This window comes from Nyctibius grandis, chromosome 5 (genome assembly GCF_013368605.1).
Source record: "Nyctibius grandis isolate bNycGra1 chromosome 5, bNycGra1.pri, whole genome shotgun sequence".
NCBI classification, from domain to species: domain Eukaryota; kingdom Metazoa; phylum Chordata; class Aves; order Nyctibiiformes; family Nyctibiidae; genus Nyctibius; species Nyctibius grandis.
The window spans coordinates 74,793,374-74,808,912 of NC_090662.1; the positions used below are offsets into that span (position 1 = coordinate 74,793,374).

General features: G+C 40.8%; 1 protein-coding gene across 1 annotated transcript in view; it reads right to left on the bottom strand.

Moving 5' to 3' along the window:
• Positions 1-2,066: 2,066 nt before the first annotated feature.
• The window catches only part of TULP3 (TUB like protein 3), a 39,383-nt gene continuing 25,910 nt past the window's right edge, over positions 2,067-15,539 (bottom strand). Inside the window, exons 4-11 of the mRNA XM_068400748.1 lie at positions 15,163-15,339; positions 13,215-13,345; positions 11,234-11,431; positions 10,627-10,739; positions 10,112-10,226; positions 8,137-8,235; positions 5,956-6,127; positions 2,067-4,360 (exon numbers count right to left, since the gene is read on the bottom strand). Coding sequence (XP_068256849.1) covers positions 4,227-4,360; positions 5,956-6,127; positions 8,137-8,235; positions 10,112-10,226; positions 10,627-10,739; positions 11,234-11,431; positions 13,215-13,345; positions 15,163-15,339 — 1,139 coding nt within the window. The 3' untranslated portion in view covers positions 2,067-4,226. The remainder of the gene's footprint in view (positions 4,361-5,955; positions 6,128-8,136; positions 8,236-10,111; positions 10,227-10,626; positions 10,740-11,233; positions 11,432-13,214; positions 13,346-15,162; positions 15,340-15,539) is intronic.

Sequence of the window (15,539 nt, forward strand, 5' to 3'; positions counted from 1 at the left end):
AACAGTATTACTTTCCCTTTAATAAATGAATGCTTAATTTAATTGAGCCCTTAAAAAAAAAAGCAATCCTTTGTTTTCTTCATAATTTTAAGCTGTTTGTTGCAGACAGTGCAATGGTTTGCCTTGTTTGGAAATGTTAATTTAATCAAAGTAAATGATCACAAATTCCGTCCTCTAGAATACATTCACACATTTATGTATTCTCTAAATTAAATATTAAATTACCAGAGCAGGTTACAGTTATAATAGCCTTTACCTTAATGCGTTTTCACAGAATCACAGAATGTTAGGGATTGGAAGGGACCTTGAAAGATCATCTAGTCCAATCCCCCTGCCGGAGCAGGATTACCTAGATCATGTCACACAGGAACGCATCCAGGCGGGTTTTGAATGTTTCCAGAGAAGGTTTTGGTGAAGGTAGTTTGCTTCTGGATTTTTCTCCCATTTTGGGACCAAAGAAGTGACCTCCCGCTTCCATCAGGGAAAAAATAATTCCATATAGAACAAGGGACAGAATGAGAAGACAAAAACTCTATAGACTGTACAGTTCAAGAGATACAAGAGTAACTGCATGTACAGGGTCTCTGCCTTCTTTCATGACAGGGCTTTCACTTCTTACCACTTCAGAGCTGTAGCAGGCTGTTTTCCCTGTTAGCAAGGAAGCCCTTACACCAATGTTGCTTTTCTGCTCATCTTCGTAATTATATGCTGGGCCAAATCTCTTGGCCCTAGGATACCTTAAGCATCTTTCTGGGTTTCGGCTGTAGTAGTTCCAAACTGCAGTTATGTACAACAGTTTGACACCGTGGCTGAGAAGATGAGATTCCTGACTCTGTCAAAGAAGGAATCTGTCCATCGCTCAGTTTCACAGACTTCGCATAAACTCTTAGCTCTTGACCTGTAATTCACAGGGAAGGCTTTGCTTGTCGTCTGTACCAGGAACAGGAAACCTAATTCAATGTCAACTGAGAGATTTACAGGGCTGTTACAGCAAGTAAAAGACCACACCAAGTATAATGTAATACCAACAGTAACAAAAACCCCTGTCCTACTGCTACGAGATTCAGCAGCAAAACTTCAATGAGAGTGGGACTGACCCCCAAAAGAGCGAGAAATTATTCACTGTCTTTTATGTTCGTGAGCCAAGGAGCTCATAGCAGCCTAGGAGCTGTTTTAGTCTGCTAGGCCTGCCTTTAGGATTCATATTTAATATGCTTCCTTCTTTGTTTTAAGATCTCTTTGGGATTTCAAGAATGTTACATTTGCATGTATGCAACTAATATTACTGTACTAAGAAGAACAAATGCCCAGTAGTATTTCCTGCTCAGTTTTCTCTGTCAACTAAACCTAATTTGGCTCAGATGGAAATAGTGGAAAAAAAGAGATGCATGAAGAACGGGGCCTACACATTGAAAGCTGTGTCAGTTTCTGATTATCAGAACCACCGTATCTCCTCTTACTGAGGTTTATACATCTCCCAGTGGAAACAGGAAAAAATAACCCCTTCAACTTGGTATTCCTTCTAGCCTTATATTATTTCCATTCTTGATTCAGAAATATATGGTATTGTACTCCAACAGTAGAATGGGTTCAGATGGAGGGTAGGAAAATGCAATAAAGAACCATCTCAAAAGCCCTACCAGGACGCTGGGAGACACATTAAGAACACAGGGCAGAGAAGCGCAACTAGCTTAAAGCGAGCGTCAAATGGAAACCAAGAACTACACAGGAAGACCTGATGATGGAAAAACAGTATTAAGAGAGACTAACTTTACATTTATTCCCAGACTTCTAAGTGTATTAAAAAAACACCACAAAGGAAGAGAACTGAGAATTACAAAGGAAAAGGGGAAATAAGAAGAGAGATGAGATACAAGAAGGCAGGAAGAAACCGAGGTAGTATCTAGCACAGGAGGAACAAAGAAAACCCTCGAGTGACAGCAAAATTCTACAAAAAAACTCATTTAGAATTAAGGATTTTTTCAATATATAAATTAGTTTATTTTCATTGAGATATAAAAGTTATAAATACAATTTATGTAAAACAGTATCTGATAAAAGAGCACTGAATCAGTTCACCTGTCTGCATAATTCAACTGAGACCCAGAGGCCCTGACCCTGCTAGGATCATTTGATGTCAATAGCTTGAAGAGCCACTGCTGACAAGCCTAACTGAAAGGGTGAGTAAAGGGATGCTACTGTGGACTTCTGAGCACAGAGCAAATAATCTTGAATTGGAAATTAGCATTCTACCTTCAGGTCACCCCAAACTAACATAAAGCAGTTTCTTTTGCACAGTCCTAGTGAGAAAAATAATCAGACTGACTTAGGTTTTCTGGGTGGGTAGAGGGAATGCAGAGAGAGCCATCAGCCAAGAACTCAGAAGAGCACAACTGGAAAACATTGCCAGGTCTCATCCCCAACCTGATAAGCACGAAGTACACGAAGGCACAAGAGAGATCCATGATTCAAGTTCTCTTCGCCGACTGCTCTGCTGATGAGATCATCTCAAGAAAATGGCTCACCAGCTAATGCAGAATGGGCATCTGAGAGATATGCAAGCTGGAGTTCTCAGCATCAATTCATAATTTACAGTTAAATACAGAGTTTACACATGACTGCCATCATTTTTTTTCCTGACAATATCAGAAAACGTCGTCACAAAGTTTCATCATTTTGAAAAAGCAAGTGATATCTACCACTGCAAAGACTCCAGAGACCAAAAGCAATAAATCTGTCTCTTTGGAGCTTGAAACAGAGTTAATCTGCAGACAATGACAATATCCAAAGCTGCAGAACACCTATTCTTGTCTCAATAGAGGCACAGAATTTTGCAGGATCGTCATGAATATGCATAACAGCCATGAAACAGGCAAGATAGTAACTGTTCTCTGCTTTAGTACACAACAGATGTGTACACTATGAGGCTTATATGTCACAGTGTGCAGCAATTCACTCTGATGAATCAAGGCCATATGAATCAAGAAGCGTTCTATGGTGTGACCTACAGTCTCCATATTAGACATCCAGCATTAAAAATGGAACACTGGAAGGACACATTGCAAAGCCCTGTGATACATTTATTAATTTTTTTTAACTGATGCCTTTGAAAACACCTGTAATCTCCTTTTGAGGTAACTCCTCCTTATAGTCAGGTTAAAATTATTTATCTAAAATCTACTTTAATATGTCATGCTTTGAGACAATCTCACATTAAAAAAAATGAAATCAGTCACTAACTTATTCCCCAAAATGTAGCAAATTTTACAAACAATGGACAAATGAAAAAATATTTCTGATCAGCTTACAGTGTAGATTCAATCAATCAGAACACCGCTTTTCAGGAATAGTACTGTACATTGTTACAATACTACCTTCTGCCAAATTCAGTCAGATTCTATCATCTATTCAGTCTCATTTTTCACATGGTTAAGAATAACAGAAACAGCAATAGATATAATACCACCCATAAAAATGGAGTGTTTGAAATTTGATTTGGTAAAAAGACTGTCAAGGGATATGGAGCAATTAGAGTAATGAAAGGGAACTGGACGATCAGCCTTAACAGAGAATAATCCCACAGAGTAAAAGTTTTTTATTAGAGCTAATGTCTCATTCCAGCTCTATATTTGTTGAACATTACCTGAATCAGAGCACAGAGTTGCACAGAGCAATAACCTGAATCCTTCTATATCTGACTGTTGTAACAGACAGCAAAATACTACACAGGGCAAAAGAGAACACATGCCAATAACTGTCCTCCTTTTTTTCTGAACTCATCTGATCAGGAACTCAAGAGTTCCTAATCAGATCAGTAGCATCATCTCCAGGGGCACTGTGGAAGTTCCAAGGTATATGAACACTAAACCATTATTTTTCTAATCCTAGCTGCAAGGTATTCCAATTAGTGGGCTAAATTCCTTAGCACACTCTCACGTAGCATCTGTTACAAGGATTCTGAAAGCTGAATCAACACTGATGACAAAAGCATCACCCATATTTATTGTTCTTCCACAACGCATACAGAGACTGCTCAGTCTTGTGACAGTCTCCTAAGATGGTCTACTGTCAACTACCATAATGCTCTGAGGCCTGGTATTTGCCTTCTAATAAGTCTGTCCTCCAGTTCCCTTTCATCCCCAGTGTGCTTTTCATTACTCCACCTGGAACTCTTACAACAAGATGCAGGGATGGGAGTGAGTTCCATGTTTCAAGTCTGTTGTCTCTCATTCACAGGCCAATTTGCTATCAAAGCTGGAGAGTCCAATAGCAAAGGCCTGAAGAGCACAGAGAGGATAATTATAGTCCAGAGTGAACACATCTTCTGCTACACGACCAAACTGCATCACAATGTAGTCAGCTGGGGAGAAAAGAAAGATTCAGAGAAGAACAATTTCACAGTGAAGCCAAGGAAAAAAGAAAACAAAACAACAAAACAACCACAAGCAAAAAACCACACGTCACAGAATCACAGAATCACAGAATCAACCAGGTTGGAAGAGACCTCAGGGATCATCGAGTCCAACCATTGCCCTGACACCACCCTGTCAACTAGACCATGGCACTAAGTGCCATGTCCAGTCTTTTCTTAAACACATCCAGAGATGGTGACTCCACCACCTCCCTGGGCAGCCCATTCCAATGTCTAATAACCCTTTCTGTAAAGAAATGCTTCCTAATGTCTAACCTGAACCTCCCCTGGCGAAGCTTGAGGCTGTGCCCTCTTGTCCTATCGCTAGTTGCCCGGGAGAAGAGGCCAACTCCCACTTCACTACAACCTCCCTTCAGGTAGGTGTAGACTGCAATAAGGTCACCTCGGAGCCTCCTCTTCTCCAGGCTAAACAACCCCAGCTCCCTCAGCCGTTCCTCGTAAGTCAGACCCTCCAGACCCTTCACCAGCTTGGTCGCCCTCCTCTGGACTCGCTCCAACACCTCAACATCTTTCTTGAAGTGTGGGGCCCAGAACTGAACACAGTACTCAAGATGCGGCCTCACCAGTGCCGAGTAGAGAGGGACGATCACTCCCCTAGACCAGCTGGATACACTATTCCTAATAGAGGCCAGGATGCCATTGGCCGCCTTGGCCACCTGGGCACACTGCTGGCTCATGTTTAGCTGGCTGTCGATCAGTACCCCCAGGTCTCTTTCCGCCGGGCCGCTTTCTAACCACTCTTCCCCCAGCCTGTAGCACTGCATGGGGTTGTTGTGGCCAAAGTGTAAGACCCGGCACTTGTTCTTGTTGAACCTCATGCCGTTGGTCTCGGCCCATCTATCTAACCTGTCCAAATCCCTCTGAAGGGCCTTCCTACCCTCCAGCAGATCGACACTCCCACCCAGCTTGGTGTCATCTGCAAATTTACTGAGGGTGCACTCAATCCCTACGTCTAGATCGTCTATAAAGATATTGAACAGCACCGGCCCCAGAACTGAGCCCTGGGGAACACCGCTAGTGACCGGCCGCCAGATGGACTTTGCCCCATTCACCACCACTCTCTGGGCTCGGCCATCCAGCCAGTTTTGACAGTCAGCCATGTCTGACAGTCCCAAATAGATGTGGTTAGTGTATCAGTCCTTTCTCACCAGAGTGGCCTTGAAATTTGTTCTCTAGAGTGACTGTGTTATTCTAGAGATTACCTTTCTTCTCAGAACCAAAGCTCAGACCACTCTTTTGCTGGGCTGAAGGTGCTGTATTAATCCTTTTCTTTCCCTTCAGGAAGCTTGCATCTGCCCCCTCTTTTGTTGCAGCTATGGATAGCAGTCTCTGCATCCACCCCAGAGAAATGGAGGCCTTATACAATTTTCTTGACAGATGAGAAGTCCCCAGTAATCCTGATCTGAATTCCTCCACCCAGCCTCCCTTCTCTAGGAAGTGTGTCCTATTTCTCCCAACCTCATGAAATAAATTGGGTTCTCCCTGTTCGAATAAGCCCCACACACTCTCCACCAGACTCTTACGGTCATTGTCATGGACAATCTGGAAGTTCTTCACTGAGGCCTGAGTGACTCTCCCATGGAAGTTCAAAACATAGGATTGAGTATCATCATTCCAGACCGGAGCCTTGTTGTGCAACTCAATGAGGTTCTCTAAATTTTTGGTTTGCCATTTTGACAGCAGACTCTCACGTTCCTGTTCAATAGAAAGAAATATATTTATGAGATTTGGAATGGCTCTGCTTTTGAGCACTACCTCTCTCATGTGTGTGCACTGTGTCACTTGAAGGTCATTCCCTGTTAATGAAACACAATGACAGCACTTAAAGTAAGTTCCACTGAAAATTTCCTGCAAGTATTAGGAAGATACTTTCATGGATTCCCAGTTCAAGCATTCCTTTTCACTCAGTAAGCTATCACCATATTTCCACTCAAAAAAGAAAAAAGAGTGAGAGAGAAGGAAGTGTGTGTACAGGAAAGGGAGCAATTAACAGGCCACAGATGACTGCCATCCTGCTGGCAGGAATTCTTTCTGAGTCTCATAAGCTTTCTCTGATCCTGTTGGATCCAACTTTCATTTCTAACATTCTAAACTTCAAAACAAAAGAAAATAATCTATGATTAACTGCATAGTGCCAGGCCCTGGGGTGCTTCAGTAGAAAGTCCAAAGGCTGCAGCAGGCTCTAAGTATGCCTTAAGTAGGTTAAATGCCATCCTATTGGGTCTAATAAGTGATGCACAATATGAAAAAGAGAGAAATAAAACCAAAAAGATACAAAAAGGAAGTAAAACAGCACATTAAATTTGACAAACAGAATTAATTAACAAGGAGCTGCAAATAGTAGTGAGTGAAACACATGACATATGATTTAATTTTAAAGGTTCTGCAACAAATAAAATCCGAACTGAAATAATACATGCTAAAACTCCCAAGAAGAAAAATCCATACTGAAGTTATTTAATGGGAAAAAGAGATCAGAAAACAACCTGTTGTGGAGGTCTGACTGATATGGCTATAGTAACTGTTTAGTATTGTATACAGATATGATAGTGGATTTTTGAGGATAACCTAAATAAAACTTACTGTTCAGTTTAAACTAGTTATTTTATATCTTTATTTTAATCTTTATTTACTTTTTTTAAAATATGCAAAAAGAATTTTGAGAACTGTTATCAGCGAAGTGCATTTAGATGCAATTTTTCCTTATTTAAAGCAGGTGCAGTATTGCTTAATTGGAGGCACCACGCTACTACACAGAAGGAAGACAAAAACAGAGTCAAACCCCTAAACGGAAAGCTTTGCCAACTTTTCAGAACAGCGTTGTGTTTCAGCCTTGTCCACTGTCAGTATGCTTGCCTACTAGCAAAACAGCTGGGAAAATAGGGGAGAAAAATAAAGGCAGGGCCATGGAATCATTACTGTACTGATGGGGGAGATGGCAATACCAACTGAAAGATGATGAATAAATGACCACCTCCAGATACAATTTCCCTGCCTATTCCCAAAATGAAACCTCTTTTCCAGGCTCTCATGGCTCTGAATTTCCACTCTTGAAGATTTTTTTCTCTGACCTCAACAAATACACTCTTGCCCTACTCGTATCTGTTCACAATATGGCTGTACATACCATTTTCTAGCTTAAAACACTGACCATGTCTTTCAGTTGGCACCTGTCCTTTCTGCCCTTTGGTCTTCTATCACACCAAACATAAAGCCCATATTAAGGGAACTGAACGATTTTCATCGTACACCTTAATATATCTTCAGATGCAGTTCTGTAAGCTTTTAGCTGTAGCATCCCCCATATATATGAGAAATCCTCACTAAATAGTCACCACAAAACTCCATCCTGCTCCTCATCCCACTTTCTCCTTAAAGAATCCTCCTTTTTTGTAATTACTATAAAGAGACTGACAATATTCTGATCAAAATGTGTTTACTCCTTGCTACTACACCAGAATTTAGGCTGACCAAAGGACAAGGATACAAACACTATTCAGAAGGCTACAAACTAGGTAAAAGGGAAGAACAAATTAATCAACACCTTTAGGCTACATTGTTTTTACTCTCTCTGAGACTTGCTAAAGTCCTGGGTGTTAGCAACCTTGCTCTAAAAACCGTGATTGTCAGTAACACCCAGACCGCTACAAGAAAGTTTTAACCTCTTCCTCCAATCTGAAACATGACCAAACTCCATAACTCACATTTCGTGGACGGATTGGAATTCGCTTATGATTCATATTCATTCCTGGAATGATCACAGACATTTTTCTGGGACCCTTGAATCCTAACACATTGGTTTCCTGAAAGACAAGGAAAGACATTATTTTCAGTAAATGAGATACTCCATCTCAAAGAAGGAAAGACAGCAAAACTGAATTTGGATCCACGTTTATATTGGTTTTTAGAGATTTGCTAACTACAACTGTAGTAGCAGTTACCTAACTGCAACTGTGTTCAATCACTGAGAACAGCTTTCTCTCCCATTTTGAGAACTGCGTTAAAAGACATACATAGTATTACCTAATTTAGAGGGCCTCTGTTATCCTAGTGAAACATGTATAACGAAATCAGACAAGTGCAATTTCCAGGCATAAGCTTTTGCATCTGAGGCAAAAACGTCCTAAAATTTTGCTAGTGAACAAGCCTTAAATATGGTAAAAGGCAAATATCTTTGACCTGAGTCTGTGTTATCTATTTAGGATAAAATGTTCCTGAAGAATGAATGACATTCTTCTTTAGGTGCTGTTATTTGTGTGTAAGAGCATACCTACAATTTTCTATCAAATCATGCTCTTTTATAAATGATTAAGAACAGACCCAGAAGGCAAAGTATTCAGCATCTGTCCAAGCTTCAGTCTTAAGCAGATTTTTTGAGAGTACTACAGGAGACTCCTCCAAGTGGACTGAGTATAAAAAGCAAAGGAAAAAAGTCTTGGCATCCTCAAACCATCCATTTAATAATGTCAACCAAAATTCAAGGGTCCATTTAAAGTGTTCTGTAACAACGTCAATGATAACCTTGAGAATTCCCAAAGACCAATTAAAAAGCCAGAATCTTTTAGAAGTACTGATTGATAGAGGTGATACAGCTTCTCCTAACACGCTAGTGCATTTTGCAGACACAGAACAAAGGTCTTTGGAGTTGCAACCTCTATTATTTCACTTCAGAAAATCTAGGGGCACATATGAAGGTACTGATTCTGAACTTCTTGTAGATAAAAGTTCAGAAATCTGAAAAGCTGACTTCATATTATCTGCTGTACTCATTTTAACACCTTGCTGTGTACAATTAGGTAAGGAACTGAAGAATACTGTATACAAAGAAAACATCCAATGATGCTTCTGTAAAGAGGCTACTACTGGAATTATCACATCATTTTTTTCCCAAGTGCCACTAAGATCAACAGCAAAAAAAAAATCAAGATCATGCTCCAGTAGGCTAATGTGCCTTTAAATTTCTGCTGCTGTACCTGTGATAAAAGTAAAAATCCTTCCACTTGACTGGCCATCATTTTGTAAAGAACCTCAAATTTTACTCAAACTTTAGGACTGGAATATGAAACAATGTGATGTGAAAACCCTCACATAATTCTAGAGTGTCCACAAGTGCCTCCTCACTCTGAAGCCTAAACCAAGGTGATCCACAAGACCAAAAGAAGAAAACTTGTCTAGGACAGAGCTAGGGAATCATGATTTCCCCTGGAACCATATCCTTACCAACAACAAGTTCTGCTGAAATAATACCAACTCCTTCCTATCCACTAAAATGCCTTTGGTTCTGCAAAAAATAACTCTACTTCACAGGGTACTCCCAGTTCCTTCTTAGTGTCCACCAGATACCAGTTGAGCAAGAGGCAGTTCATGCAGTGGCTGGCTCCATGTACAGGACATGCTGACTGGCCACACGCCGAACAATAGACCAGCTAAGAAGGTCATCAGGATGTTAGTTTGGGTCTCTCTCCCTCCCCTGGCATTGATTTTTTTTTTTTTTTTTTCATTAAACTTGTAAGAACTTACCTTTGAGGCCTCTGCCCTTTGTTGTATCTGGTTGAAATTGGTCAGTTGGTTCCAAAGTTAAGTGGGGGAGGCTGCCAGGCAGCACGATTTTGTAAGCCCTGATTCTCAGCCACCAGGCAACAATAAAGAAAGGGGCAAAAGGGGAGAGGCACTACTTACATAACAAATAGCTGCAAGCTCCTGTCTTGTATGAGCCTTTTCCACTAGACCTTGTGCCTTGACTGGGCTAACTCCACGGTCATAGACTGTAAATTTGGTTCCCGTGAGGTTTGACCTAATATCAGGTTATAGAAAGACAGAAAAATAGAGAGGCATCAGTGGAAAGTTTTGTCATCTTCTGAAGGTATTTGTACAACACAGTGAAAATTGATATCTCTTGCCATCTGAATCTTCCTATTGCCAGCTCAGTAAGGAGCTTCCGTGAAGTGCCCATGGCGAACTGAGCCTGTAACCTATCCTGGAAAAGCATCAAGCCAGAATTTCTTCTCTGAATTGCCACGGTGAATGGTAACACTGAAGAAAGGTTGCCAACTCAGGTGAACACAGATTACATTAAGCAGGATGATGCAAGTTCATTCTCTCTGAATTGATACCAAATTGCTATTCATAACCCCAACCCAACTAAAATGAAAATCCAATCTCTCCTCTCTGTAGTTTTCATCTGTGGTTCTCACCTGAGTTTTCCAATGAAACTTTCCCCTTCCCGGGATAAATCAGTTGGGTCAACTGATATGAGGTAATTGGATGTTTTGCTCTTTTTTCGTTTTCTCCCTGCGAGAAGGAATGTCTGGAAATATAACACACTTTGATCAAGACTGGAACTTTGTAAAAATGCAGAGGCATTTCTAAGCATTGCTATCCAAACTGTTATCTCTCAATTTCCCACATCTATTCCCCTTTTTGTTCTCTGCTGTTATTACTGTCTCTCTACAATTTTGATCTCTTCCACAAGTGCACACGCTGAAATCCTATTCCTCCAATCAGCTCACTTGGCGGTCTAGATTTAATGCAACTGTCCTTTCTAGTCTTCCCTCCTTTTCTTCTGGAGCAGCTCAGTCTCTCCGCTCTTCTTTACCCTTGACATTTTTATACTTTTTTAATGTAATCTTTCATTGTATTATGGCTTTTGAACCTGTCAACTCCCTCCTTAGTGCCTTGGCCAAATATAAGCTGTCCTCATCTCCTCAGCTTCTGGTTTCTTACCAGAAGCTGTCCCTTAACACCAAAAATATTCTGTGGTAGGAGTACAATAGCCAACATACTGTGTTCTGTTTCCAATACCTTTTTGTTGTCATCCCTCTCTAGATGCATGTAATAAGTAGGGAAGAGGCCCCGGTCCATTCCCTTCTTATCTCTAGTGATTCGACACTTGACTGTAACACCACGGGGTGCAGGGCATAATGCAAAATCCTCCAAGTTCTCTACTTCTCCCAGCTGTGCATCTGCCTGAGGGGATGGACTACAGGAAGCACCTGTTTCCTGTGGGAAGAACCATCATATTAGCAAATTAATATCAGATCAGAGGCTCTGGTATTCCCCAAGAAAAGAAAGGTCTGTTGAAACATAAGATCTCATGTCTCAAGAAGATATTTGGTAAAGGAAAGTTAAACGAGAGACCACCTGTGTTTCTCTGAAAAAAGTGGCTGAAGACTTTTACTCTGAGGAAAGACTAGCCCTCCAAGGGGAGGGGAGAAAAAGTACCCATTAACCAGAGACGAGTGAATTGCTAGAAAGGGGAAAATAGAATGAGACCCTGTAAATATTCTAAGCAATGAGCCTCTCTGCTTTTAGAACTTCAAAAACTATGTCTGACATAAGGCAGCTTGATAAGCTGGACTGATGGATGCTGCAGTAAAACAGGCTGCGATTTTTGTGACTGAAACGAGCACTCAGATTATGTCGGTTCAGAAAAGTAGCTGAAACAGAGTAAGCTGGCGATGGAACCATCTCAGCTAAATGCTGGAAGAACCTTAGAACAATGTGTACAGTCAGGATGCAAGTTATGGTCACCAAAGAAACTGGAATTCTAATGGAAATCTGGTATAAGTCATTAAAGTAATTTTTTCTTAGAGGTAGCTGAATCCTGTGGATTGTAGAACCCAGGAGATTCCTCCCTTACCGGGCCCTGGAGATAAGGTTGCTGGTTTATCCCCATTCCCAGGTACAGACAGTAGGAAGTCTTAGTGAACACACACAGAGACACACACAGACTTGAAATTCACTAGTGGCTCTCACCCCCCCCCCACCTCCAGCACCCCCACCCCATATCTCCAGCAGCTGGCACCCATAGCCCAGTCTCCCAAGTAGCTAACACCCAGACCTCTTGCACTACTCACCCACTAGTGTAGCACAACATACACACAGTCACCTCACAAATACACTCACATGAGTCTTTTGAATAGTAGCATGGACTTTTAAGGGTGTCCAGCATCCATTGCCCCAACCCTATGCCCTTTATCTGGCCCTAGGTCTTCCTGATGCTGGTCTCTTCCAACTGACTGGCTAGTGCAGCATATAGTTTGTCGGCATATGTATGTATGTATCTCTCTCACACACAAACACATACACACAAGAACACATTCACACAGGAAATAGTTAGAAATGGCGTTTTAGAAGATAATAGGACATGCTGTAGTAATCAGGCACAAGGCTTGGCCAGACAAACATACTGTCTTGCAGCTGTTCACATGCATCTGGTGCCTTTTACCCTCTTTACTCCCGATTTTCCCATGCTTATTGCTCCCTGATCCACCTTGACCCCTTTCTTTTCCCTCTTGAATCCCTTCCCCTAAACACCCCATAAAAAGTTTTGTCCAATCCCAGAATTCTCTGTTCCATCCCAAAATTCTATTCCCCCTTGCATCCCACAATAAATGCTATAAACCTTCAGGCAGTAATCCCTCTTAAATTTGCATGCCATTTCAGAGTTTCTCTGAGTCATCTTGGTGGATTTTACACCAGAAACAATGGCCTAATCTGTCTCCTCTGAGGGTCACAGGAGCAGCTGATTCATTGTGTTCCCATCTTCACTGATTAGGCTACTGGGGTTCCTCCGCCCACCATTGTTCCTTTGATCATTACCAGGTCTTTAACTCAATGGCCCTTCAGTCAGATAACCTGACAATCATGACCTTCCTCTGCCTTCAGGGATTAAAATGCTAGCTAATGTAGTTGCAACTACTATATGTTAACCCAGTGCTCAAGGGTACTAAAATCAAGCATGTTCCCAGCCCTTATCAGAATTTGATTTCAAGACACCTACTGCAAAAGATTTCTTGCTGGTTGCAGAGCTAGGCCTCTTAGATTCAGAGCATGGTGAATGAGATGCTGGTCTCTTACTAGCTTCTTCCTCTTCTGTGTCCTCCTCATCAAAATTCAAACTGCCTGAAATTCCTGTCAGAAGAGAGGATCAAGCAGGTAACCTCTGAAAGAAGGTGTCATGAGTTCATGGCATCACTAATTCATATATGACTCTTTCATAGCTATTCTGCTCTCACTCTTTTAATTAATTTCTGCTGTTTCAACTGATGATTTTCTTCATGTGCTATATGGCTTTCCGAGCCTTGTAATTCAAACCCCCTAGTGACATTTTGCAGCTGTCACTATGCAGATGATTAAGTAGCTGTCAGGCTTTTATTAATACATATTTTACATGATATTACATGATGTAACATATTGCTTAGTATATGGTGTCATTGAATTAGTTTTGCCTATTTTCACACAAAAAAGCCCTCCAAGTCTTAAGAAGAAAAAAAGGAAGTCCAGATCAATATGCTAACACCTATCCTGTAAGCTGGACTCCGTACATTTTACATCCTTTACCATTTCCCCTTAGTCTTATAGACAATGAAATGGAGTATAAGAGCCCCTCCTATTCTAACATCAGTAGCAAGAAATCAGGTCTCATGAATACTACTAATGATGTGATTTTTAAAACGGAAGCACAGGCTGAGTAGTTCCAGGACTTATTTAAGCTTGACCTAAGCGCAGTTTTGTAGAGATGACTGTAAGTATATAACTAAAATAAATCTGGATAAAGACATTTATAAAGAGCTTCCTTACACAATACTGTTCAGTATTTCCTTCCACTTGGAACTGCATCATTTTGTTCTGTGATTCCAATCTTTAATTTGGTTGTAGAATGGAAAACCACATAAAGCACTATAGAAAATGAATACACTCAGCCTACTAAGCTGAATTATCTTCTGAGAGCCAATATTATAACAGTACTTCAACATGGCACTGCATAGAAGGGGCACTGCTAGAAGTTCTTTGTCTCAGATGAAACAGAAAAATGTAGTCTTAACAACCTGTCAGCAAACTTCCCAAAGCACATTGGAAAGAGGAAAGGCGGTAACCTTAGTACTCCGGCCAATTTCAAAATTCACTGTTTATATTCTACCTCCACTAATTTCCCCTGCAGTTTCTGGATAGTCTCTCCTGCTTCCTTTCCTAACTCGTGTAATGTTGCTATCCATAGGTAAGCAGCTGTTGCTTCTGACAACTGAATGGAAGCATTTCTACATATGGTAGTATCTTAATAGATAAAGCGTACTGAAAAGATTCTGGGAGACAGGCTCTGCAAAATAAAAACAAGCTGTGTAGCATATTAAACACTAGCCATTATTTTGCTGCAAAGTGCTTAGGCTGCATGCAACAAAGAAGGTTTCCTGTGGTACTGGCAGCAACATAAGATACTTGGCAAAGAGAGATGGACACTCCACTGGGAAACTACTCAATGGGATATAACTATTGAATATAAAACTCTAAAACTGTTGATTGTGACAGCCTCTGACTCAGGAAGAACACCCTTCCTGTTAGTCTCCTAAACAGTTAAATTATGGCATTTACTGGCTATAAAGGGTTCTGCTGTTATGAAAATATTCAAGCATCATATCCAGACATAATATACCTGCAATAAAAACACCCCAAACTTAGCAAAATGTGAAGTATAGCATTTTGTCACCAACTTCCTTGGAAAGGCCAGAAATTATACAGCACATTGATAAACCTTTAAAACATAACTGGTATGTTCCAATTAATATCAGAAGAAGGAACTACAGTTCTGACTAGCTCTGCATTTAAAAGTAACATCCTACATACACTTGTTTCATGATTCCTCGTTTTTTAGGTTTTTTAATGCTACTGAAAAAAAATTAGAAGAAGTAGAAGAGGCCCGAAAAAGACCTTTGCCCATTATCAACTCTCACCTCGTTTCTGTAACATCTCTTGCAGATCTGCCTTGCCTGCTGTGTCTGTTACAGCCTCTCCATCATTTGCCTGATTGGCATTGTCTTCTGTCTTGGAAGATCCAACAGAGAGAGTTTGGAGCTTGGTCCCCAAATCTTGCACTTCTGATTTCAGCAAAGCAGCTGGTCCATCAATGCCTGCAGGCCAAAATGAAGCAGAATACTAAAGTCTATTTTTACAGCTAAAGACACATTCCAGGATGGTTTTTCTTTTCATCTTTCCTTGCTCAAGCATCCCTTTAAAGTACTGACATACACTCGTTCAACTTTTGTCAGAAGACTTGGGAGGAGTCAGGCCTGACTCTGGTACAGACCACCTATTACTTTAAACGTATCAG